The following is a 27782-nucleotide window of genomic DNA, read 5'->3' as shown; positions in this document are numbered from 1 at the left end:
AAAACAAAGTGCATACAAGAGGCAAACCATCCAAGGAGAACACAGCTTACCAGCAAACTGTGCTAGCAGAGCAGTGCACACGAGGTGCCTGTGACTCTTGGACTGTTGCTGCTTTGAGGACACAGGGTACCAATGCTTCACAGCCAGGCAAGCAGACTCTTAAGCAGAGAAACTCTGCCTCTTAACTAGGCAACCAGTCAGGCAAAGGACTGGAAGCTCCTGGCTCCCAGTGTTGGATGCTGGTCAGTCAGATAGAGAGCTAAGGAGGTACTGGTGGTCAATGCCTAGATGGATACATCCTAATAAATACTGCCCACCCAGCTTGGGTGTTGCCAGACAGCGTGTGCTGTGATATGGCAAGCCTGTACACAGTCAGCAGCTCGGAAAAGTGGAGCAAGGACTTGGTGTGAAGAACTTCAGTGGGAAAGCACAGCATGCCTGACATCAGTAGCTTGGAGAATTCAAGCTCATTCCCTTGTTTGAGTGGACCGCTCTTCCTACCACAGCAAACAGTGGCATCCCCCAGGGGCTGCCCCTCCATAGCATTTTGCTGAGTCACTGCTGATAAAACAGGGCAATGCACAACTCACTAAATGAAAAGTACAGGAGGAGTAAAGGCAGGCAGAATTTAATTTGCTGCTTTGAAATCTATCCAAGAGAGCACCAATACACAAGATCATCTCCTTCCTTTGAAAATAATGTTTTATGGATTCTATACTGATGAATAAAGGATCAGGATAAGGCAGGTTCTGCATTTTGTGTCCAATTAATTTTTATCAGAAGTTCTTACTTCTGGCTTAAGATTTTTTGCACTATAAGCTACAGGTTTGACTTACTATTACAAAAAATAGGGAAGAGGAAAAAAGGGGATTGTTTTGAATTTTTGCAAGAACAAAATAAGTAGGTGTTCCATTATGGAGTGAGTGCCTTGAGGTTTGCTGTTGGTTTTTTTTTTTTTTTTTTTTGTTTGTTTGTTTGTTTGTTTGTTTTTTCCTTCTTCTCTTTTTCTTCTTTTCCACCAGAAGCTGATTAGCTGATCTTGCCACTTATCTCCATGGCGCTGTCTCCAGCAGCAGTCTCCCTACGGGAATGCATTTTCAAAAAGTAATGAGAAACCAAATTTCAAACTGAAGCCTGGAGTGGCTAATTAGGTGTTTAAATATGGACTCAGCTGCTATCCCAGTTTGAAAACTGGATTCATGTGTAGCACATCTCTTGGCAGTTGTACTTGTTTCTCATCAGGCTGGCTTTAGTTGATCTGTTTTCTACAGTGGTCTCCCACTTACGTCCAGTGATCCCAGATTTAATGAAGAGCACTGAGTGAGGTCAGGGTACCCACTGAGTAACAGGGGGAAATGTTTTGCTCAGCACAGGTCACTTCCTTCACCCTTCTGTGTGTGGGGCTCTCTTGCTGCTCTCAGCTTTTTCACTCTCATTGAGGGCTCCTTTGGCATTGTGTGCACACATAACAGACACTGTGGACTCACTGACAGCACCCTGTAACCCACCACATCTTGCTTCAGCAAAAGGCTCAGAGGACCTGTGGCCATCCTGACTGGCACACAGACTCGTTTAACCCAGCCAGTGCTAGCACTGAAGCTTTCCTGATGTGAACCTTTCACAATTGTCTTGCATATCATCCTCCTTCCACCTGTCACCAAGCTCCCCAATTTCCAGTGTGTTAATTTTCCTGGAGGGCAGAGTGCACCAAAATCAAACTGCAGAAAACCCAGCTGCTATGTGCTCCATTAAAAGACAAGTGATGCAAAACGCGGCTGACATGCTGGGCTTTTTAATGAAAGGCCACACAAAATTTCAATATATGCCTTAGGATGAATCAGGGAATTAAGCAAAACATAGGCTTGCTGTATTAAAATGACTAAAGCTTCCTAATGATTTATGTATTAATCTTGCAATACATCATCACCATTGCTTAGTCAAGACTATAAAAGTCTATTATTAAACACTCATGAAGCTTTCACAGTCTTAAATTTTCTTTCTTCAGGGAATGCAGCACAAGATTTTTCAAGTTTTGATAGATTTTGCAGCTTATTTTGAAGCAGCTAGAGAAATATATTGGAAAATAAGTGTATTTTTACCGGTTATCACAAGCAGTTTCTTTCTCTTATGAGAAAGCTTGAGTCCTAAATATTGTTTATTAGATTAAAGCAGGCTTCCTGGCAGTACTACATGTATTTTTCCTACAAACACATTTTCTGAGTCTCATTAATTGTGATTTTCTCTCAATAAAAACCAACCAACCAACCAACCAACCAAAGAAATACAGACAGGGAGAAAAGACCAAGCTGGAGAAATGAGAATAAATATATTACAACTGACAACCAGAATTTTACCAGTTGAAAGAAAGAAGCATACATATTGGTAAAAAAATCCTCAAACCCAAGGTATTAACTTCTCTGCTTTTGAGATGTTGTTGCAGTTGGTAACAGGATAGCAGCAGTCCTGTTACCAATTACTACTATAGCCTATTGCACAGTCACTCATCTCGTGTACATGACTGGGCATTTTGTGTGTTCCTGAGCAACTTCTCTTGTACTTCTTCATGTACATTTCTTTCATATATGTGATGTGCAACATTAAAAAATAAATTGTGACAGTATACATGGAACAGTTAAGGTGGCCAAAGCATAAACCTTGAGTGAAGAAGGAATGCAGTATTAGGGACTCCTGAAGAGCCCTCATGACCCTGGGATGAACTTGTTGGAAAGGAAGGCTACCAGACCAATACATGAAATTAGTGGTTCTACACGAGGTAAAAAGCAAATCTGTTCTAATTTGTGGCATGGGGGTTACTTAAACAGTCATAGGCCAGTGGCAGAGCAAACCACCTTGCCTTTCATTCCTCTTCCTGCAGCAAGCTCTTCGGTTCCACATGTCTCTTACACACAGCTCTGGACAAATCCAGGCTTTGTCTGGCACCTTTCAACCGTAGTAAAACAATACTTTTCTTCCTAAAATTAGAGTATAAGGGTAAAAGACCAGAGCTTGGAAATGGTCTCTCTCTCTAACAGGTAAAATGTCTCAGTAACTGGTATCTCAGCAGATCAGTGACTCCTGCCTTGTGCTTAACGCACAAGGCAGTAGGAGCCACAAGCTGGAAGCTGGGTGGTGTTTTGTTTCTTTTTTAATGCCATGCTTCCCAGCTTCCAGCACTTCACTGTATAAATATATAACATTCAGTGACTAGCCCCTTCTAATAGCCTTTAGGAAATGCAGAGGGGACAAAAATTAACTTACTGCCTCTTGAGGACTACATTTAGTAAAGAAACATAGAATATCTTTATTTTAAAATCATTTATGAAAGGCAAAATAAGCCAGGGCTTGTCATCCTGGGCGTTGCTGTCATCCAGATGGAATCAGAGCATCATTTTTCATTTGGCTGATCCCTACTCCTAATGGCAGGAGGTGAGATGCCAAGAGCTATTCTGCTCTACTGAGAGTTACTGTGTGCAGCTCAGTCACTGTGCACTCAGCATAGCTCTCAAATGCATGGACTCCAAGGCTGGTCTTCTCAAAGTCTCACCAGAACCAGTACCTTTAAAGAAGTCTTTTTTTTTTTCTCTTTGTGTATGGTTGGTGTTAATTTCAAATGTTTTGGATTGTTTCAAATACCAATGTGAAATTCAATTTATAATTATTGTAATTCCATTCTCCCAGGAAATACATGTTTTTATTTAAAATTATATAAATTGCCACTTTTCTATGGCTGGTGCAATTGATGCAGTGTTAAATACATGATAACAGTTGAAGTGGTATTTGAACATAATAGTATCCCTTGATTCAATTAAAAATCTCCTTTAAACAAATGAATGAGTAAATATATAAAAGGAAGCAAGGGTTTGCATTGCTTTACCCAAGGAAAAGACACCTATATTCTGTGTCCTTATGACCCTTTTGAGGGATGGGGAAATAACAAGGACACATATCTTTCCATATAATCTCTCGGATAATCTGGATCTCAGGTTACTGAAGTTGTCACACATCTCGTAAGATTATCTATAGGATTATAAATTGGAGGAGGTACTCTCCACCCACTTGTGGAAAGCTTCCTACCTCTCCTGCAACAAAGCTTTTAAGTTGAAGGAAGTAATGGGAGGTTTTCTTTGCTTCCACCAGGTCTGCTCATAGGACTACAAAAGCCCCAGCAGTAACTTGAATAATCAAAAAAATTCTAAAAAAACATTTTGGAACTGGTGTAGACTTTTACAGATTAGCTGTAAATTCTGAGCTTTTCATGCTGGGACTCAAAAGGGTCTGAATAAGCATAATGAGGTGCTGTCATTTCAAATCCAGCACAGTGCACCAACTGTGGCTGGCAGATTTACAGTAGACTATGTTGGTGTATATGCAACGATAATTTAAGGTTTAATTGTGGTGGCCTCAACCCACTGCACAGCCCTGGATTTAAGGAGAGGCTGAATGTGCTCTGCAAGAGCAAATATTCATCACACTGAAGGACTGGTCTGTCTTCTAGGGGAAATGTGTCTGCAAAATCCTTTTTCCTTTGAGATATCTATAACTACTGTGCAGAAAATGCTGTGCCACCACTCTTTGCTTACAGAAAAAAAAAAAAAAAAAGATTAGCAGGTCTGGCACAACATACTTTTGGAAATCAATTTCTGCTCGTTGAAACAATTTAACAACTTCCGCTTTTTAGAAGTTTTCTTAGGTAGTGAGAATATGAACATAACAGCTTCAATCTGCATGACAAAAGTGACTAACTCCCAGTATATGACTTAAGACAAGGAACAAACTCATAAAAAAGACAGCTATTTGTTAAAAGCCATCACAAGAAGCCTTCTCCTCAGCTGGAAGACCTTCCTAGGCTAAAGAAGAAATACAGCTGAATGCCAACAGGTACCCAAGGAATTTAAATGCGGAAGTTTTCTGCATCCATGAAATGACTCACAGTCCAGACACAGCATGAAAGGCTTTTGTTCTTGTGAGACTGTACATCAACAGTATCACTCATCCACTGTCAGAAATCAGTGGGATTAAAACAAGATTTAAATATGAAAGGGGCCTGTGAAGAGGGACGGTCTTATCTGAGAGACATAAAAATACCAACTTCAGCAAAACAAACCTACAAGAAAGGAGTAAGATACAAAGCAGTCCACAGCCAGCATTGCAAAGCAGTTATTTCTAAATACCAAAATGGACAGTGTCAGCAATCACTTTCTGTACCATTTAGTCTTAGAGCTGAGTTTTGGGGTTCATTTTATAAATTTCCCAAAACTGTGTCACCCTAGAATACTGTAAACAGGGATCTGCAATGGAAAATTAAGCATTTCATAAGAAGAGGTATGGCATGGCCTGGGACCAGAATGCTTAAGACCTCTTACACTTGCAGACATGCCAGAACCTAGTGAAATCCAGCAGGTTTAGCTTTCCAGGAAATGACAAGAAGTTTCATGTCCTGAGAAACCAACGCTACCCTGCCCTAGACCTCGCTGAAAAAAGAATGTAAAGAAACTGCTGCTTTGACTGATGGATTGATTGATTGATTTTTTGTGGCAATTTGGGTACTGAACACACCCACCACTCCTTTAACATCACTGTTAAAAGCTCTTGATCTTCTCCTAAAGCTCCTGCGAGCCCCAGTGCTCCTCAGCCTCTGTCCCTCTTGGGAAGCTGAAACTTTGCTCTGTACAGCCCCTCTCCACCTCCCATGGCAAGAAAGGCTGGGCTACCACAGCACCCAACACATACTGAGAACAGAAAAAATGGACCAACAAAGCTACAACTGTATCAGACATTCTGGCAGTATTAAAACTCCCAGGGGCGTTAAACATAAACATATTTTATGTTTACAGAGATTCATTTTACTTAAAAAGCATAGTTTTCACAACACATTTTTTATCAAGAACTTGGTTTAATCAAAAGAGCAATTTTTCCTCTCAGGTGTAAGTTTCAACTGCTTGGTCTGCTTTTGAATAGATGAAGTTCTCCTTCTCTGAACAAAGAGGTTTAGATGAGGAATAGAGAAAAGGTTAAGAGTTAACAAATCACAGAGGCAGAAATCTGCCTTCAGCTCCCTGCACAATACCTCATAATCCTTAATGCATGTGGCAAGACATGGAATGTACGGCTATGAAAAAACAGGAGCAACAGCAGAGCTGAACCTGGAGAGGGCTTCTGGAAGGTGAGCTGAAAATTCTCACCATTTCTCTCAACACATTATCCCAGGGCTTTACAGGCACGTGCACCACCCTTCCCCAGCTACGCTAGGTAGCCCAAAGGAGAACTCCCCTGACAAGATACTGGGAGGATGGTGATAGTTAAGGCAATTTAGAGTAATGCTTAAAACATTTGAATAATCACCCAGGTCCTGAACTCCATAGCTTTTAAGGTTCATTCAGCCTTAATAAGTCTTTTTGCCAGCAGAAAGTTGTTAAACTAACATTCCCCTCTCAAGGGCAACAAGCTCTCTCTCCACTCCCAGTTCTCAAAGTCCCTTTTGCCCTCTCTATCATGTGAATGCAATACATTAACTTTAAAATTATCATAGAACCATCTTGCCTCTCTAGGAGACAGCACATCTGTAAGAACTACTGTCCTGAATGCCTGGCTTCTCCCACCCAACCCGTGGTGCAGGGAGAGGCTGGGCAGCAGGAGCACCCATATGTCACATACTTCCCAACATGCTGCGATTTTGAACTAGATCAGAAACACCATGTCCTATCAAACCAACTGCCATTATTAACAATCCCTCGTTGAGAACATTCATTCCTTTAGACAAAAAGGAATTTGACATTGTGACAACAAAGTAGCTGCACTTAATATCCCCAAATACATGTAAGCCTGACGCTATCTTTGTTGTATCAGTGTTACACTCTGTTATTGTTCTGCAGAAGTCAATCAACCCTAAAAGCATTTTGATTAGACAGAACGAAAATACATTGATGAATGTAAAATGAAAGCTTTCTGAAGTTAACATCCTGACTTAAATTATTTATTTCTTTGTTATTGGTTGCAGGAACAGAAAAGAATGGATAAAACACTTGATGCATTTGAGATAGAACCCTGTCTTTTGAATTGATGAATTGGTCTGCTGATACAGTAGCCCATTTTTTATTTTTTTTAAATTAACTTATAGAATTTGAGATATGTGCCTTCCCCAGTACACTCATTTTCCAGGCCAGTCAATTTTTGCAATTAATGCTAATCACTGCAAACACAAGGGATCATTTAGCAGAGCAGCAAATGCTTTTGCATTTATACAGAAAGTATTTGGCAAAGAAGGACTTACGTGTGTGCAGGAAGCATTTAAATACTTATAATCTAACTCTATACAGGAGAACTTGATAACCTGATGCAGGAAGGACATGTCTAAATGAATATAGCACTGTACTGAAGTCGGCATTTGGCCTTGTCAAAGCAGCATGATTTATCTTGCAAACAGAACCAGAATATGAAATAGAAGACATTGTGGTGGAGCTGTTTAAACAGCAGAACTCAAACAAAACCATATATTCCATGAGTTAAATTAAACCTATGATAATATTTATCTATCTAGTGATCTAGAACAATCTTTTATGATTACAATTTCTGTGCAATTGAAATTACAATTTCAGAATTTTATTGAACAAGAGTCTGGTGACACAGCTCTTTATACGTTATTTTGAAAGACTTCTGTACTAACTAAATTGGATTTACAAAAAAAAAGGGGCGTAATAATTGAAAATCTCCTCTACTTCTTATAACATTTTTTTCTTTATTTTTATATATATATATATATATACACACACACACATATATATATATATATATACACAGACATGTATAAATCCCCATAGCACTATGCTACTTCTATGCTACACCAGCTTCATGTTTGTTTTTGCCTGAATTTAAGATGTTATATTTCCAGGTCTTCCAGTCAGAGAGAATTAAGAAACTTTAAAAGACAGATCAATCATGAAAAGGCACTGAAGAAACTAAATGGATATTTAAAATATAGAAGTCTTTCCTTGGAAAAATGTTGGCTCATCAAACTACTCTTAGTTTAAAAAAAAAAAAAAAATCAATTTTACACAAATGTCCATTAAAAAAAAAAAAAAAAAGAAAAGTAATTTGAAACTGATGGAGACACTTGAAAAGGATGGTTTAGAAATTAAAGGCTGGGAGTTTCAGTTTTATTGTCATACTTCAAAATTAGAATAACAGTATACTCATAGGGATAATCACAAATAAACTTAAAAAAGATTTTTAGAACAGTGAAATCAAATGTTTTGGTTTCAAAAATGGATAAATATTTTCCAAAAGTGATTCAACATCTTAACTTTTAGTTGCTGTTCGTAAAAAATATTTTCCAAAACTTCAGTAATGTTGCTGGAAAAAAATTCCCCAACTTTCTGTCCAAACTTAATACAACTTTTTTAACCAACAAACATCACATACACAGATGAAGAGAATATGAAGGACACCCCTCATCCAAAAACAGGAGGTCTACAGACACTTTGCTAGACAGATTTTCTCATCAGTACCTAACACTTCCTGTTATAGCTCTTTATGAACTGCCTAACATGGGAGATAAACTGGAGCTGCCTGGTCTCTCCAGAATCCTCCCAGATCGAGGGCAGAGCTGTTTATTCTATTTTACACCAGCTAGGATACACATGTGGCAGTTTGGAATTTTGCAATTCTTTTCATTTAACTTCTATTGTCTCTGACATGATTCATGCACTAGAGCTACAGGGAAAAATACAGAAATTATATCTAATATATTATATTCAGCTTGGAGAATTTAAAAAAAAACTCAGCTCCTTCTGCAGTTGGAGAGCAGAGGAAAGGGAGCAGAAAAGTGTGACTAACTGTTCTTGAATATACAAGAGATGTGAACCAGAAAAGGAGCTATGTGGCTGGGGAGTTCATAGATCTGTGATTCACAGCATTACAGGGCCCATTTGGTATGCAAAAAGAGAGGATGATGAAAGGAATAGTTAGTCATGGAGAAAAAGCTAGACAGAGCACACAAAGATGCTAACCCCTGGGAAAGGAGCATATTCAAGTATGATCCACAGCCTGGGAAAGATAATACGGTCTTTTTTTCTTTATTTTCCTAAAAATATTCCATTGCTTTGTTAGGTAGAGCACTCAAAGGAATGTCCTACACCTCAGCCTTGAAAGAATACTATGAACTCCAGTGCACTGCTCAAGCCTATCTCCACCCAAGTGGATGGTACATTATTCTTCAAGCTTTTGCTAAAACCAGACAGCCATATTCTCTCATGACCTTTTTTTTTTTTTTTTTTCTCCTCTCAATTTAGAAAGTATTATTTGAGGCAGGAAAAAGAGGAAAGAAGGCCATGCTAGCTGTGCTGCTGGAGCACACAGTGTACTACCCTCTGCTTGCAATCACCACTGTGGAAATGCTTGCAGATAGCTTGTGTTTCTCTTAAACTTTCACCTCATGAAAACAGTCGTGTTCAAAGTAGGGATGAAGGAGAACGCCTTAGGGATCCCCTTGTCGACTCATGTGATTGCTGTTGAAAATGGTCTGGATCTAAAAGACCACAAAGGTTTTTGATGTTCTTCACATATATCCTTCAGCAAAAGAACCGGGAGAACAGTCAGTGCTCTTGTGCGTGTGCGTTTGCATTTTTCAATAACACACATGAAACAAGCTGTGCCCTGCCTGTTTGGAACAAGCTCTATCCTGCCTTGATGTACCCATACCATGTCTCTTCCACCGGTGTATGTGTGTGTGAAGAGGAGGGGCAGGAAGGGGGAGAAATTGCATTCATATGGAAGAGATAGGAGAGATGCTAGGGAAAAAAGATAGAAAGATAAATGGAGAGGAGGAGATAAACTGGTGGGTAGAACTGAGACAGCCTCAAAGAAGAAAAAAATGGAAAAAAAAGAAGGAGGGTAAAGGCAATTCAAACAAAAAAAGCTGAAAAGACACAGATGAAGAAGGAGGGAAGTATGAAGAAAGAGACAACAAAGGAAGGAACATAATGTAAAATGCAAAAAGACAAAATTAAATTAACCATTCCACTGAAAAGAGCTAACCAGAGCAACATGGGATAAATCAGGTTGGTAAGATGGCAAGACACAAACCAAACAGGAAACATGGAGAATAGCAACACAAGCTTCATCTAACACTGTTCACAGGAAAGGCCTTCCAACAATTACTTGCTATGCAGTAGTCCTGTGATCACTGATATAGATGATGTCTGGTTTCAGATCAGATCTCTCAGCAGCAAGTACAAGCAATGAGGAGAAATGGCCACAATGTGACTGCCAACCCAGAGTCTCCTGGGTGGGAGAAGGATTCCACAGAAAAGTCTGTGGTAAAGCAGAGAAATGATCCATACTGCCTTGTTTAAGTCAAGACTTTTTGCCTTTCCTTCTTGCCTCTCCTTCTCTGCCATGCCTGATGGATGAATCCCTGCTCCAGTACTGTCACTCACCTCCAGTTAGGGCACTAGCCCAACTAGCATCGAGGAATAATGGGACAGGAGTATGGTAAACAATTCAGCTTGCTGCCAGCAGTAATTTCCCCAGCACAGAGTACAGCACAGAGTACAACCCTTTCTCCAATAATCACGCCAGATGGTTTTGCTGCTTTCCTGCTAGGTTAGGACTACCAGCCAATCTAGGAACATACACCCAAGTCATAAAATGAAATTATGGCCAACTGGTGCAACACAGAATAAAGGGAAAAAAAATTAGAATTATTTCCCATTCACACAAGCAGCAAAAATGAGACATGGCATCACCAGGAAACTGTTTACCATGGGTATCTTTACCACATCCATTAAAGCTCTTGAATGCTGCTCTGAATCACAAGGCATCTCCAGGGTACCATGGAGTAGTCAATGTCTGGGTATGATACCCCCCAGCAGTCCTCCTGCTAAACCACTCACTCATGCTGTGGGGACACACTCAAACACACAAGTGATCTCACTGGTTTTTGCAGCACTATTTATGGTGATGTCAAATTATTCACTTGAGTGGGGGCTTCGTGGCCATTAGGCTAAAAAAAAGATACCCTGGAGCATATTTTTACACCTGAACTGAGGAAAGGTTTGGACCTGAATTTACAGCCCACTCTGGGTTTCACCAGTGTGCATATGTGCAGGCACCACTGCTGCCCCTGAGTGATTCAGAGCATCTGTGTGGGAATGAGCAGGCAAAATCAGTCAGAGTCTGTCATCCTTTATGGCCCTTCTTACATCAATAATGTTGAAATGTAAAAGACACAAAAGCTGTAGGTAAATCTCACTGGTATGTTATTATTTTTTTACGTCACCCTGGTCATGTTCTTGCTCAATCATAACTTTCCAAACTGAAACATTTCTGGTTCCTTTAAAACATGAGTTAATAATGATAAATCTAAGATAGGGATGTTCCTAAATTAAAGAGACATGGTATAAGGCCTTGCTATAACCAAGGAAACTACTGTTATCTAGAGACACAGAAGAGTCACATTTAATCTTGCATTCCACACTTTAGCCCAAAGAAATACTAATCCCCTTAGCCCCCTTGCATGGTGCCATCCAGAACATGCCCATCCAAAACAATGAATACATACACCAAGTGAAGAGTAAGGGTAATTTCATGTGGTTGTTTTACAAGCAAGAGATTAAATTGTGACTACCCTGCAGAGGTTTAAACAATGGCTTGTAATAAAACCAATGCCATAATATGTAATCAGAAGTTTGACGTGCCTAATGCAGCGTTCATATGTAAAATGCCTGCAGTGGAAACAGCCCAGCTCTCTAATTTCAGTCTCTGTTCGGAAATGAAACCTTGGGCCAGGTACCTCTGATCACCTGCTGAAGTCCCTGTCAAAGGAAAGAGACATATTTTCATGGAAGTGACACAGGAGTCAGACTGGCTGCATGCAGGCAGGCAGAAGCTCTCTGGAGCCCGCGAGAAGGAAGGCCCTGCTTGAGCCTCTTAGTAAGCATGTAATTGCTACACACGACTGCATGGGATAATTCAGAAATTCATCTCAGTTATCCTGCCCACTCCTCCGCTCACTAAACCACTCCACGCGGTTCCTGTATGATAGCAGATGTTGGAGTCCAGGGCATTCCTTTGGTTGCCCTGGAGGGTCAGGGACCTGGGCAGGGGGGTCTGGGACCCCAGCCCAGAGCCCAGGGCTCAGAGAGACACTGGATTTGATTTCTTGCACTGCAGGAAGCATTGCAGGCCACAAGAGTGTAAAAATAGTAGTTTAGTATATCACAGGGTGAAAAAACAGTGGGTTTGGGATTCTTGGCATTGAAGTGAATGGGGCAAGATGGAGAATTTAAGGCGTTGTCTCTTTCTTCTTCCTTCTTGTTCCCTCACTCCATTGCTGCATTGACGTGGCACAAAGTAGTTAGTGAGGAGTGGGTCAGAGTAAAGATGACCTTTTTAGTAACAGTGATAGACATTGGTAATAAATAGTAAATAAAGAATACGTAGCAATTAGTATAAAAGATAAGGACAGCCCAGAGACAGGAGGAGTCACCAGATGTCCGAGCCGCGGCAAACATCTTTTGGACACTGAGAAAATTGTAAGATAAGAACTAATAAACGAAGCATGTAACCTTGAAGACTCCATCTTTTCCTGCGTTTGGCACAGAGCTTTGCAGAGGGCCAGAACTCTAAAACCACCTGAATGCCGGGGAATTTAAGCTCCTGAAAAGGAGCCCCCGACAAGCAGAGACCTTTATGGCATCATTTGATGTCTTCCTAATGTTAGAAATATCCCACAGACATTCATCCACAGTTTTCCTAAATGAAAGCAGGTCAGAAGTCATCCATGCACTTAAGCCCATTTTACTGGATTAAAACCCCAGGGTGGCCACAGTCTGGATCTCAGAAAGCCCTCGGGGAAGCACAGGGGGTGACACAGGCCCGAGCCGGGGTCTAGGGTCGGCAGTGAATCTCCAGGCCGCCGTGCGGGAGGGCTGGGACCGCAGGGGTGGGACAGGGGCAGGCGGGTGACACGGCCCGGACCGGGCGGCGGCTGGGGAAGCCGGAGCAGGGCTGTGAGGGAAGCCGCGGGGGAGGCGTGGGGTGCCAGGAGCAGAGCAGGGCCAGGCGGGGCCGGGGGCGGAGGGCAGAGCCGCCGGGCGGGAAGGAGCGGCCGGCACAGCAGCTGCGGCAGCTGGGCAGCGAGGACGAGCCGGCCCCCAGAGCCCAGCCAGCGTCCCTGCTCGGCGGGCAGGCGGCGAGCAGCCACGGGCGGCTGTCGGAGCTCATCTCAGGGCAGCGGCCCTGCGCACGCATCCGCCCGGGGACGATGTCTGTGGGCATCCCCCCGAGCCAGTTCGAAACATCCCGGTTATGGAGCGTCTCCCTGATTAAGCTGTGGCAAGTCCAGGCGCTCCGAGCATCACACCGCAGTATAAGCATCAGAAAGCAAAGTGGGGTTTTCAAAGTCCAGAATAAAAGACGCCGTTCACAATTTATAAATTACTTGTACCTTTGGCTCAAGGCTGCAAGCTTTGTTTAAATATTAAATATATTAAGCAAGTGCTTGAAAAGCTCCACAAATGGTATTTAAAAAAAAAAAAAAAAAAAAAAGGCAACAAAACCCCACCTGGTTCAGTAGTAGGTAACAATTCTCTTGTAGTTTAATCTGCACAAGATTACTACAGATCAGTGAATACCAAAAAGGGATCGGTACCTGCTTTGTAAGTCGTTTAGGTGCAATTTGCCTACATAATGGGTGGCTGATGAGACAGTGATGATCCTAGCGTTGTGACTGTGCGTTCCTGATTGCTTCAGCGTATCCAAGAGGAGGTTAGTCAACAGGAAGTGTCCCAAGTAGTTCAAGCCGAAGTGCTCCTCAAACCCATCCTCTGTCTTCCTTTCAGGGACCAGCATCACCCCAGCTGGAGGAAAAAGTAGAGGTAAAACCTGTTGATTTATTTCAGAGGAGCAGCAAGCTAGAAGGAGTACGAATCTCCTGCTGCAGAGGGTAAACAGCATTTAGAGCAGTGAGTGACTGGTAATGGCATGTAAAATCGAAAATGATTGATTCTTGACAAGAAAAATATCTAAACCCCCACTTTGGTTTCTTTTTCCAGATAATATGCTGATTGACTCTCTCTCCCCCTCCCTGCAGGACTGTGAGTTCATTTGTGAAAAGTGTTTTCAAGATGTGGGAGCTGGGCAATCCCAACAACATTCCCTCCATCAAAGCCCTGAGCAGTGGAGACAAGACCAGGCTAAGCAGCAGACCTGCTCTCCCAGACAGCTTTCTCCTGGATCCTGGCTGGAGTTTAAAGCTCTGGTGAGTCTCCATCTGAAATCTGCAATTTCTGTCTCACTGGTGTGGGTGAGAACAGATGTAGTAAATTTACCCAATATATCTTAATTACCATGCTTACAAGCAGCTGCATATTGAAATTAGGTTCTCAATGCTTATTTTGGCAATATTTTTGCATAAATTTCCACAAACCACAATTTTCAAACTCAGTGTCTAAAATAAGTATCCACATCCCCAACATGCAATGTTGATTTCAGCATCTTGCAGAGAATTCTGAGCTCGTGCATAAATTATATCATGTATGGAGGCTGCTTGAGGGATAGTTACCCTGCTCAATTATAGCATAGACTTGAATGCTATAAATTATTCTTATTTTATTAAAATTTGATTACTGTACAAGAAGACATGACCTTTGTCATTTAAATGCAGATGGACATAACTCATGGAGAATCCTGTTATAGGATGCTTCTCTCTAACACCCATAAATATGATACAGCAGAAAGGCCACCTCTGTACAGAAGACATGAGAGAGTGTCAGCTTAATCCTCATGCTACTTCATGTACTCACTAAAAAGCCTTTAACATGCCACTTCCTGATGTCAGCCTGACTTGATAATGGCACATTAAATGACCATTTTAATTTGCACATGCTGTACATCTACATCGCTGCTTTGGGGGTTTCTGCCACCTGACAGTTCTGCTTTGTTGCTGTCTCTTGGGCAGAAGGAGAGATATTTTTGGGATCTGTTTTAGTATAGCAAACACCCATAGGGATTCACCTGTGGCTTTCTACTGCTGTAATGAAGCAACTGGAGAAGCAGTGGGAGGGGAAGAAACTTGAGAAGACCACAGAGAAAAACAAATGTTTGGGCAAAACACAGCGTAACTTCAAATAGAAAACTTAAGACTGAACATGAGCAATGCTGACTGGTGGTACAATGAAAGAAACACAATACAAATTACATGATGGAGCTCCACAAAAGCTGATTAGCATCTCCCTATGTAATTTACTGCTGTAAACTGTGTATAATCACATCTGTAACAGTGGCTGAGACTGAGAACTGGCGTGAAGGTTATGGATAGATGCAAATGCGAGACAAGCCCAGCTGTGACTTTTTCTTGTTTTCTGGGAAGAAGGAAAGGATGGGAATGGCTTGGGGATGGAACAAACCCCAAGCTCCCAGACTGTTGGAGTCCAGGGCATTCCTTTGGCTGCCCTGGAGGGTCAGAGACCTGGGCAGGGGGGTCTGGGACCCTGGCCCAGAGCCCAGAGGGACATTGGCTTTGATCTCAGTCCATGGGAAAGGCTTCCTGCACGGCGGGAGGAATTGCAGGCCACAAAAGTGTGAAAGATAGTAGTTTAGCTTATCACAGGGTGATAAAATAGTAGATTTGGATTTTTAGTATTGAAGTGAATGGGGGCAAGATGGAGGATTTGGGGCGTTGTCTCCTGCTTCTTCTTTCTTATTCCCTCATTCCATTTTCAGCAGTGACCGTGGTACAAAGTACTTTAAAGAGATTGGGTCAAAGTAGAGATGACCTGTTTAGTATAAGTGATAGGTATTGGCAAATAATGATAAATAAAGAATATGTAGCAATTAGTATAAAAGATAACGACAGCCCCATTCGGGAGGAGTCGGGAGCAGATGCCCATGCAGCTGTACAGATCTTTGTTGGGCACTGAGAAATTTGTAAGATAAGAAATAATAAATGAAGCATGCAACCTTGAAAAATCAGGACCTGAAGACTCCGTCTCTTTCTTGCGTTTGGCTCAGAGCTTTGCAGAGGGCAAAAGACTCTAAAACCACCTGAATCTTGGGGAAAAAACCCGACACCAGACAAAGTCTCAGCCTGCTACAGAGCAAGTTTTAGCACAGAGCTCAGCATGGGCTGTTGAAGGGCAGATGAAAACATTGCTGCATCTCTGAGCACCAGAGCTAGTACAAGGAAATGATTTGCATGTCTCTGAGGCCATCCTGCCCTCCAAAGCTCTGACACTTGGAAAAGGTGAAAGGAAGCAGTTTGCCAGAGTTCTGTTTGCAGCAACACTGGTAAAATACAAGCCCAAGAAAGGCAGCCAGTATAAAAGAGCCCTGGCACAGCAAGGCTGATCTGCACGCCAAATCCTGCTTCTACATCTGCAGGGATTGCTGCAGGGCTCAATATAGGACCCCTCCATGCATGGACACATTTCTGTTGGTTGAGTCAGGTGGAGGGATGGAGAAATTTGTCCTTAGAGAAGTGTGTTAGACAGCTGCTACAGCCGTTCAGCTTTGCATCATGACCAGCAGGCAAACACAAGGAGGCTGCCACTGCTCACATTAGCCCCGAGGATGCCTCTGCCACAGCAGCTTCACCCTCGACCTCCAGAGAGGCACAGGATTTCAAGAACACATAGAGGCTTTGCCCTCCACCCCAATTAGTCTCCACCATCTGTACTGTACATCCTGGAAGCAACAAAAGAGATCTGAGCTCACGTCAGGAGACAGACAAAATTTTAATTTACGCAATGCACAACTGTAAAGACACACTCCCCAATATTCTTTTCTCGTTCTTCAAGAGCTTCTTTCTACTCCCTTGAGTAGAAATCCTGGTCAAGTCCTTGAGCAGGCACAATTGCCTCTGCCTTCACACATCTGATGCTACTACAATTCCCTTTTTGTCTTTAGGAGCTGCTCAAATAATGGTAAGCAAAAACACCTTTGAAAGATTTTTTTTTTTTTTTAAGGCTCCCATCTTTCAGGTAGTTCATATCAAAGCTGGCAAAAAAATCTTGCCCAGCAGTCTGAGGGCAGTTTTTCTTATTGGAGGAAAAGCCATTTTTATTCACTAAAAGTGACCATACAGAGAAATACCGAACAGGCAACTGAACTTGTCTCCTTCCTTAACAAAAGGGAAAACCTTGTAAGTGTAGCAGCAAGCTCCCTTTTTAAAATTATTAACTACCTAACATTCAGTAGGTACTAAAAGTGGCATGCTATTGATTTTCTCTTGTCCAGAAACATCATCAGCTTTACTTAAGGGTCTCAAAAGTTAACCCAAAAATGAAAGCTGGTTCTACATTTAATTCTTTTAATTAATCCAATACTACTTAAAACACTAACAAATGCCTTATCTCTTCATTGTAAACTAAGAATGATTGTGTTTATTCTTCTGGTGTGGAATCCAAACAACTCAGTATCTTTCTGATTTTAATTATCAACAGTCACCCTTATAATCTTTTTCAGAGGGCATGTGCAATTTGAAGTGGCAGCACACAAACCATTAATGCCATTAATGCCAAACAGCTCAGTTCTGATATAACCTTCTTAATGCTTTTCTCTGTGTTTTAACCGATTTGTGTCCAGAAGATTCAGTTTTAAAATATCACTGGCATAAGAAAATTAATTAATAAGTTAACTGAACGTGAGCTTCTACTTTGTAATTGATTATCTGTTGCTGAAATAATCTGGCAAAAGACTGATAGTATGGGAACAAAAAACTAAACAAAATATGGATGTGTGATTTTGCAGAGGTAGAAATAAATTAAAATAAGGAAAATATTTTTCTGCAAAACTATGCTGAACAACTGTTCTTGTAGATGTAGTAATACATTCCAGAGTGCTGCAGTTCTGCATTTATTGCAATACGTTCAAATTATACACATTTTAATTAAATTTAATGAGTAACGAAAATTATATTCTTTTTTAATTCTATGACTGGGCAATAATATTTCTCACTCAAAGAATGAATACACTTCAAGAGAGCTGTCTTTGTAAGCAGGAATCTATGATGATTTTCTGTAAAAGTTTTTAATGAAACTCTTGGTTTCTGATCCATCTTATGTAATTTAAAGAACAAAATGGATCTGACACTGCATGCAACATAACAAAATGTTGTATGGTAGTTGTAGATATTATAGGCTGGACATACACCATTTTTATTGAATGATACTGCTCATACTGCAGATGATGACAAATATTGCTCTATCACCCATACCTCCCACTCCAAAGACGTCCTTCCTCTCCATTATAAAATGTGGTTTAAGAGCTGTAAAAAGCTGCAAGTATTTCACTCATCTGGATTTATTTACAGTGTGCTACTTCAAGGTGTTTAAAGGCAGTTCTCTCAAACTCACTAGAAAATAAAAATTTAAAATCTCTTTTTCACATACAGAATAGAATGTCAGCCTTCCCAGCTAGGCTCACAGAAGACGGTTTGGAGGCAGATCCCCCTTCGCAGAAGTTCTTTTATCTCCAGACAGCCAAAGGTTGGGCAGATAAATCAATAGGTCAGCCACAAACACTTAGACACAACACCTTCTCAGCAGGAGGTGAACCTTTATAATCACATTCACCCAATTCTTGCTATTTACAAGGAAGAGACACATACTGTAACAAAAATATTCCCAAGGGGAGAAATTAGGAGACGGTTACTTCCAGTAAAGCACAAAGCCCTTCCTCCGTACAGGCTTTGCCCTGTCTTAGCTGATGCCTTTAGCAGCATTTCCAACCCCATGAGTGCAGCCACATGGGGCAACCCACCCCACTCCAGAGAGTGTCAAAACTGCTCTGTCCTGCACACCCATGCAACAAAACACCTCTGAGTGTACTACACATAAAATAATCCAATGATTCCATGCTGATCTTATCAAGGAACAGCATGTGTTAAGGAAGGAGGGGAGAGGTTCAGCCTCTGTATATCAGTTCCATCTACCTCTCTGCTTCCCTGCAAACGATAAGTTCCTTCTCCCTAATTCTCTTACCCAGCCGCTGTAGCTCCTTTGTGTCTCAATCCCACATCACTCTGCACCCTGCCAGTCACACACCTGGCTCACCCTCCCCTCGCTGCTGAAGCTTGTTTCCTGCTGGAGACATGACCTCTGGCTCTGGGGCTCCTCCCAGCTTCTCCATCCCTGCTTCAGCCTCAACCAGCTGTAACTAAGCTACAAGTTTCTTTGTACAAGTTACATCGGAGTGGGTGACCAAGCAGAAGAGAGGTTCCAATCTCTTCTCCACCAGGAGCGATAATTCTCATCTCTGTTAAATATCAGTAAACTTGCAAGTAAGAGATCAGTCAAGAATGCCCTCATGGAGGAAAGATTCAATCACATAGTACCCAGCAGAGACTCCAGTCCTCAAGGTTAAGGACTTGTGACTTATATGGTGTCTAAGCATTTCCAACCTCTGACTGAGACATTTCCCACAGTTCAGACATACCTAATGACTCTCTTCATCCTCACTACCCACCCCAGCTCTATCTCATAACTCGCTCTCTTATTAATTTTCTGATATTTAACAAGAATATATGCTATGTTCATAGTTTAATTCTTTATAAAAAGTCTTTTAATCAGAAAATTCAAATGTCTTGCAGTCAAGGTTTCTGTCATCCTGATGGTTCCAAACTAATTGTCCTGTTCCTCCCACCCACCAACTCTTCACGGTCTATTATTCATGGGACAGAAACTTGTCACAGAGATCATGGACTCATGATCAGAGACTGAGGCCACCGGTCTGGACAGTGGAGAGACTGGACAGGCGTGAAGTAAGACCCAGTGCCCATCTCCACCAAGCTCAGAGGCAGCCAGGAAGAGCAGATGGGATGCTGGTGCCCAGCCTCAGTGCTGGTGCATTCGCCTGCATGCAGCACCTCCCACCGCAGCTCAGGGCTGTGATTTGGGCAGAAAGACCTGCTCGGGCTCGACTCGGGACATGCTTAGCATAGGCAAAATATTCCATGAGGAACACATAATAAAGGGCAATGCTTAGCAGGCTTCTGATTTGACCCATCAGGGGAATATTCCATATGCGGCAAAAGATGCAGCCACCACTAACATGATGGCAAGATCTCGTCTGCAATCACTTCCACACTGTGTGATAAGACCTTTATGAAAAACCTTGCCATAATTTTTGACATTAAAAAAAGAAAAACAAAACCAAAAAAACCTCCTAAGATGTTTGTCTTATTGTTTCGGGAAACAGATAAACTGTTTTATCTGGTATTACAAAATAAAATAAAGGGGAAAAAAAAGTAAGCCTAAGGCAAATACTTGGCATGGAAGCTCTTAGCCCAAACACTAAAAGTTTGGCTAAATAGTAAGGAACTGAAAACTGAGTAATGTCTTACTGCTGGTGCTTCCAGACCCACCTATAATGTTCACAAGGGAGAAGTGCACTATATTAGCTGTGCCAAAGAAGATAAAACAATGTGTCTTTCTTAGTTTGTCAGCAGGTCAAACAAAAAGAAAGGAAAAGATTCAGGCAATCCATATCCAAGGACTGTGAGAACAGCAACCAAATCTTGGTAGGTTCAGAACATAACCGAACTGACTGTAGTACCTCCCTAAGAACAGATTCACATTCAATCAGCTTCACTCCACTACACATGAACACAGCACAAGCTAGTTCCTTGGAAAATGTCTCAGTTAAAAAGAGTATTCCATGACCAAGGATTTGATTTTACACTGAAATAAACCAGAGCATTCCTAATTAGGTCTGGTTCAAAAAAACGCCCCCTTTGTTTCCTAAGAATATTCTCAGTAACTGTTCGGTTATTTGAGTTGGCACAATGGGTGACTTAGCCCACTCAATCAGAAAATAGGAAAGTCAGTCACAGCTTTCTAATTCAATAGGATATTCTCTCAAAAGTAAAATATTTCAGTTTGCAATTTGTATATAAAAACTAAAAGCTATGAAAGGATTAAGCAAAGATAAAACATGGTCACTCCTGCCTTCCAGAAAAGCCAATGGCAAATGTTCCACACACTTAAGTAGAACCAGTTGGTTTTCCTAATCCATCAATAGCTGAATTTTGTATCTGTCTTTCACTGATAAAACCTTCACATTCAAGACATGAAAGCAAATGGGTCAAAAACCAGCAGCATGTGCAGCCTGAGATATTTCCCCTTTCATAAAATGTTTGATATCACAGACAGAGAAAAAAGCTTTGGAAATAATCAGAAAGACAAAGATAATATCAAACAAAAGTCAGGATTTCATGAATGAAATCCTTACTCTTTGAAAGCCAGAAGAGTCTAAGATTACTCCTATAACTTAAGAGCTCTTCCAATAAAAAATAAACCTTTTATAGGAAATCTGACATCTGCTTATAAGATACATATAATTTTGGCAGAATAAAATCTCTGGCTGACGACTGCTGCTAAAAGTGCATGTGCCAGATAAATGTGGACACTGCACAACCCTCATTTGCCCTGAAAGAGCCAGGCTGGATACTGTCAGCAAGTCATGGTGCTGTGACACATGTGCCCAGACAAGTTACTCGCAATACCCAAGACACCTAGTACCTGTGAAGAGCAGTGTGTGAGCAGCCAGCCTCCCCACAGTCAACTCTCTTAAAAGATGATCTCTTCTGAAAAATCTGAGAACATGGCACCTGTCATGCACTGAACTTCATTAAAAAAATAGGGCTCTGAGAGTTTCCTCTAATTTTAGAACATGTTTATACTGCATGTTAAGGTCCTTACGAATCTTCCAGGTTTTCCCACCATACATGGAAGATCCATTGTAAGCCAATCTCTCCACCACCTCCAATTAACTTTTCCAGGTAAAACCGTCTCCCAAAGGCCCAGCTCTTCCATGGTATCTAGTACTTACCTTCCATTACATACAGGTAAAAGCTATTTGCTCTTCTGCTCATCCCCTTCTCTCTTTGTCCCTATCCCTCTATACCTTTTCCGTCACAGCTTTGCTTGGGTATTGCTCTAATTTGTCTTTGAGGAAGGATAAAGATGAAACATGATGTTGTAAGCAAGACACTGGAAGGACTTTAATGAGATGTCATATCCTGAGTTCACCAGAGCTTTCCTGTGTGGCTGGAGGAGAACCATTAATTTCAATGAAATCCAAGTTTCATTGGAGTAACAGCAATCCTCACTAACTCTCCCCCAAGGCCTTCTGCAGTGAATTTCCACATCTCTGAGGTTTCTTTCTTTTTCATCAGAACAGTTAGTGTAGCCTGCAGCTGCTAAGAGAGCTGGCTCTTACCTAATCCAGCGGGACAGGATCTTTTCATAGGTCCCACTGTGATAATTTCAAATTAACTATTAGTAAATTCAACTTATAAACAGGACTTGTGACTAGGTAAGTATGTACAGAATTGTTTGCATTTCACACATGCCCTCATTCCCAGCCCTCAAATTTCACTCTTCTGAAGATCTGAACCTGAAAATACTCAGACTCAAGAATAATTTAATATATGATCAACCAACAGCATCCATGGGACTATTCAAAGGACTCCTAGGAAAGGATTATGGCTGACCTGCACGTGGCTGGATTGTGTGTAGGTAACACAAGGAAATGTATAAATTTTACATACTCAGCTACAGATGCAGCTTTTAATGTGCTCTAGGAACTGAAGAGGTAAGCTTATATGGATTTACTCATTCTATCAAGAGACTAATAATTTCTCAGATGATCCACAAAGTACCAAATATGACCATCTGAATTAGCTAGCAGTTCAGGAATATTGATTTTAAATTGGCTTAGATAGGCTTCAACCTGAAATATATTAACCAAAATTTGTCTGCAATAGGCTAATAATAAATAGCCTGACATTTCTAAGTTGGCATTTCATTGTTAATGAGCTAGGCCGTGCATGTTTGGCATCCAGAGGTATTCTGGTGTCTCTAAATATGTAGTGATTTTTGTGTTGTCTCTGTTGGTTTGAAGATCATTAAGTACTGTAAACAACATACAAGCAAAAACATTAACTACAATGTGCTGAGAAACAGTTCTAGCACACAGAGAAAATGACTGCCTTCAAGGTTAGAAAAATACATCTCTGGCATGAAACAGTGACTACTGATCATGGAATTTTACAAAGTGTTTTAGTATCTGTCCATTTTTCAGCCACAAGAAGACAGCAGGCTTTCTAATGCATTTTAACAGCAATGCCATTTTTAGGAATGTATTAAATAATTAACACTAGTGTACATGCTGTAATTTCCTAAATGCTTTTCAGATGTACAAAGACACAGTTCTTTCCAAAACAAAACTAAAAATTAGCACCCAATTGCTTATTAGCAGACTAGAAGACACATTCTTCTGACCTTCTGTCAGATTAAGCTTTCTGCACTGCTTGTGCTGCATCCCTCTTTCTGGGGCTCACAGTTCAACTATTCAGCTTACTTCTTGTTTTCTACAGAAAATGAATTTGTTTTCTATGTCATAGCTTTTTTCTCTTTTTAGCACTAGCACATTACATAAAAAAAAAAAGTTTATATAATACTCTATTTGCATTTTTAATATGTTTTGTTTATTTTAAAAACCAAGAGCTGAGCATGCACATTACTGATGCAGAAAGCATAGTAATGGAAAAACAGGCTCTGATTTGTCAGCTGAAATAATGCGTGCATTCAACCAAATTTTTCCTTTGAAATCAGAAATTAGAAAGTTAAATGTATATGCTAAAATAAGCTATAACAAAAAGAGAAGGCAACTAGTGCACTATTCTCCATTTAGTTGGGTACCTAAACCCTCACATACATGATTGTTGTGAGACCTGGATGTTAGCTGTAGGAAAATATTTTGAAACTCAGGATTTTAGTATTTTATTTCCAACTAAATACTTGAGTTAGGTAAGAGATAGAGAGCAAGTGGTAAAGAGACTTTTTTTTTTAAAAAATCACCAGTGACTTTAAAAGCTGCTGAATTTCATAACAATCTTGAGTCAGATGTGTAGTATTGATTATTTATTTAGTACAGTAATTCACATGAAATCCCCTGTCTTTAATAATATTTCAGTGTTAATTTCATACCTTGCATTCTTGTAAAATATTGGCACTTTTATCAAGTCATCTTCAAATGTTTGGCTTTTTGTCCGATTTGCACAAGTCCTCAACGAATATCATCTTCACATACATACGGGACACATATCCATGGAGATAGTATGTGGAAAGTTCACTAACATATGCACATGATTATATAAGTCAATTTAAACTATTTAGGTTTAAGCAATTAAATAATACTGGTATGTAGTGCAAAAATTTCAGTGTAACAGTGCTTGCTTTTTTACACTAATTGCAATGGAAGAGTACAGTCCTGATAATAAAATGCTTGGTCCTATAAACACAGAAATAAAAAAAAAATTACTAGCTTGCTGATAGTTTGTTTCAGAAGTCATGGGACGCACAACAAAGTCTGATTTTCAAAACCTGTGGGAAAGGAAGTGGAACAGGCAACTGTGATGAGGTTTTTGCGAGAGTAGTGCTTCCAGCTCTGCAGTCCATGATGAACTGAATCATCCTCCTTAGTGCATTGAAACAAACCGACAACAACAACAAAAATACAAACAAGAGAAAAAAGGAAGAAAGAGGAATGGAAGGGGGAAAAGAAAAACCAACCAGATAGCCCAGATGTCAGCATTTGACTTGATTGTGCTCAATACTGGTGTTTTTTTGCATCAGGCCATTTCACCTCTATTAGGTATGCTCATTTTTTTCTTTTGTACCAAGGAAACATTCAGGCCTTCACTATGAAACAAAAGTTTCTACTGAAAGTGGGCTTTCACTAGTAACAAAGCTAAATGCTACAGACTATTTACAAAACCAAATAAAAAGGATTATTATTAAAAAAAAAAAAAAAAAAAAAAAAAAAAAAAAAAAAAAAAAAAGTGGACTCATGGAATCATTGCCAGGCAATGGCCAGAGACTAACCTAATTCTATGGGATGCTTTACCTGTGCTTTGGATGTGATTCTGTTAAGGCAAAAAAATTACTTGGACCATTCATTTCATTGTAGATTCTAAAAGAATTTTCTCAAACAGATTTTTTTGCCAACTGTATTTGGTAAAAAAGCATAAGTGAAATCAAATGGCTCTCTTGCAAGTCACAAATACATAGACTGAAGCAGGCAAATTTTAGTTTCAGGCTCCTTTCTTAGAAGAAGTTTTGGGCTTACACTCTGGTTTTGTAACATGTTAGGAACATTAGGAGAACCATTTTCATACAACTCTGTTTCTTGTGTAAGGAGGCACATTTAATTTTCATCCAACCCAATTCAGCAGCAGCTAGGGCAGAAAAAAATCCTGTATTCCAGAGGGCTTCCCAGTTGCTTCAGCCTCATCATTTTCCCCCAACTGGCCTCCAAGCGCCTGCTGACAATGCTGTGCAGGGCAGGGAATGCCTGATGGGTGTGTAGAATTAAAAACCCCTTTCCCCACAAAATGCCGTTTTTTCAAATAGTGTTGTTCCCATCATGTTTAAAAGTAAATATGGAAAGACTTTGTAACGAGGCTTAAATATCCACTAATTAACTATAACTAGTCTTAAATATCCACCTTATTAAAACAACAAGGTTAGGCTTTTTTGAATAATCAAAGAAAAATGAACTCTTAACTGAACATTTCACAAATGTTTCATATCAATCAGCAAATAAAAGACACTTGAATTTTTATTACAGTATTTACTTGTGTTACCGAGAGCTCTTTAAGGCATCAATAAATATAACAAACCCATTTATTTGTAGTGTGTTTGCTCTCACTAGGACTGAAGCGTGCACAGCAAAACAGAAAATGATCTCTGGGATGTCTTAATAAAAACATATGTAAATAGTCGGGAAAAAAACCCAAAACAAAACAGCAGAATATAACAGCAGCAAATTTCTAAAAGAAGTCTAAATTGTTGCTGGGGGGTTTTTCCCCTTGTTAAATACAGGTGAAAATTCCCCTTTGGGACAGTGCATGCAGAGCATGCATGGTTTCTTGAAGAAAATTATTGTACAGGCTGGCTTCCAAAAATACTGTGGCTATAATACAAAATTAGATCTCAAGTATGTGAATAACAAAAGCTAAAATCCCTAAAAATAATTAGATCCATTTGATAATTGTATGAATGCAAGATAAATGTTGTCCTTTTAATTTATGCTCTGACCATTGAGGATGTAGTTTTATGAACAACTTTCCAGTAGCACCTGGATCCATGTAGTGATTTCTCTGAAGCTGCTGGATAATTTGCCAGATTATATTTCAGGTGGATTAAGCCCACAGCCCAGCTCATCAGCCACCCACAGTAAAGAAGTGTTTATACAGGGGAAAACATAAGGGGAGAGAAAGTAAATAAAGGTAAAAAACTTTATTTTCTACCATCATAAAATACAGCTTCTCTTTCCTTTCTTATTTTTCTTAGAGATGCTAGATTCTTGTATAATCACATTCTTTTTAATGCTCAAAAGCTAAAAAAAATCACAGCAAAGGAACCAGACTTGCAATAACAGCATGAGCAGGTGGGGCATTGAAGTGTTCAGACTGCTCACCTGACGATCTCTCAAAAATTGCAATTTAACTCTAGAAAGACACACCAGCTAATGCAGCCTTATGGTAACCTGCTTTATAGTTCAGATAATCTATTTGAAATGTGAAGTGATAGACGAGACTTCCATTTGTCACATCTTCCCCTGCAGATATGTGAAGAAAAAAATAGAACTCACCATTATTCACCAGGACATGGAGTGGACAATTCTTTGCTCTAAACTGCCGCACAAATTGCCGTATAGACTTCATGGAAGCCAAATCACAGTATAAAAACTCCACTGGGAGAGAAGAGGAGATAAAAACAAAGAGAGTTGAGTCAGTTACAATGATACAAAAACACATAGACATCAACAAGGACTCCTGGGATAATGTCACTAGTAAAATAAAAGTTTAAAAAGAAAACAATCTTTTCAAAATCATGGGTGAAGCTGGTTTCAGGTTGTTTCTTTCTCCTTCCTCCCTTCATTTCTATTTTTTAACTGTTGATTCTTCACAGTGAACATGGGGAAAGTGGCTGTCAGGAGCGAAGGAGGGCATCACACAAAGCAAATATGCACCAGCCCTACTGTTCTTACTACTGCTACCATTTAGGAAGAGGAGCTACAGTGCTGCAGCACTGAGATTATCAGGACATGGCAGCTGGAAATCAATTGGGGAGAGGAGAAGGCACATCAGACACTGCAAGGTTTCCCTGTGTTTCTAATCCAAATACACTGCCCTTTGATTTCTCCCAGATTATCTGCTCGGTACCAGTGGTTGGAATAGTCTATAAACCAAAGCTTTATTGCCAGTAGGAGATGAGCAGCAGCACACCCTGAACAGAGGAACTCCACTAATCACTAAAAGCAAAGAGAACATCATAAGGAATGCTGTGGCTCCTGTGGGCATTCAGGGTCATTGAGTGTCCAGGTCACCTGGGAGCAACAACCAGCCACAAAAATGCCATTTAAATGTGGATAAGAGTCCTTCTGGCCCTTGGCTTTGAAAATGGCAGCGTGAATTGAGAGGAACATACCTCACATGGATATTGTGGATTGCATCCTGCCTACACTGCTGATGTCAGTCAAAGGGCAGGGTGGCAGGGCCAGGGGGCTGGCAATCTGACTGCACCCACGAGATTGCTCGAGAGAAAGGGTGTCAGTGTCTCAAAATATATTTGATACCAGTATGTCTTTATTTCCACATATCAAACAAGTGTCCTTTTGTCCAAAGCATTACTCAGACACAGATCTGCACTAGAATGCTGCAAAATCAATTAGTCAAAATAAAAAATATTATTTAAATCCCCCAGCAGCTTTAAACC

At 40.5% G+C, this 27782-nt stretch overlaps 1 protein-coding gene across 1 annotated transcript in view; it reads right to left on the bottom strand.

Moving 5' to 3' along the window:
• Positions 1-27782, bottom strand: part of DHRSX (dehydrogenase/reductase X-linked) — a 166457-nt gene that overhangs the window by 35312 nt on the left and 103363 nt on the right. Inside the window, exons 4-5 of the mRNA XM_040090612.2 lie at positions 26656-26757; positions 13649-13856 (exon numbers count right to left, since the gene is read on the bottom strand). Coding sequence (XP_039946546.1) covers positions 13649-13856; positions 26656-26757 — 310 coding nt within the window. The remainder of the gene's footprint in view (positions 1-13648; positions 13857-26655; positions 26758-27782) is intronic.

Source organism: Hirundo rustica, chromosome 2, assembly GCF_015227805.2.
Source record: "Hirundo rustica isolate bHirRus1 chromosome 2, bHirRus1.pri.v3, whole genome shotgun sequence".
Classification (NCBI taxonomy): domain Eukaryota; kingdom Metazoa; phylum Chordata; class Aves; order Passeriformes; family Hirundinidae; genus Hirundo; species Hirundo rustica.
Note: the sequence above shows the minus strand (reverse complement) of the source record. Positions and strands in the feature narration are given on the sequence as shown.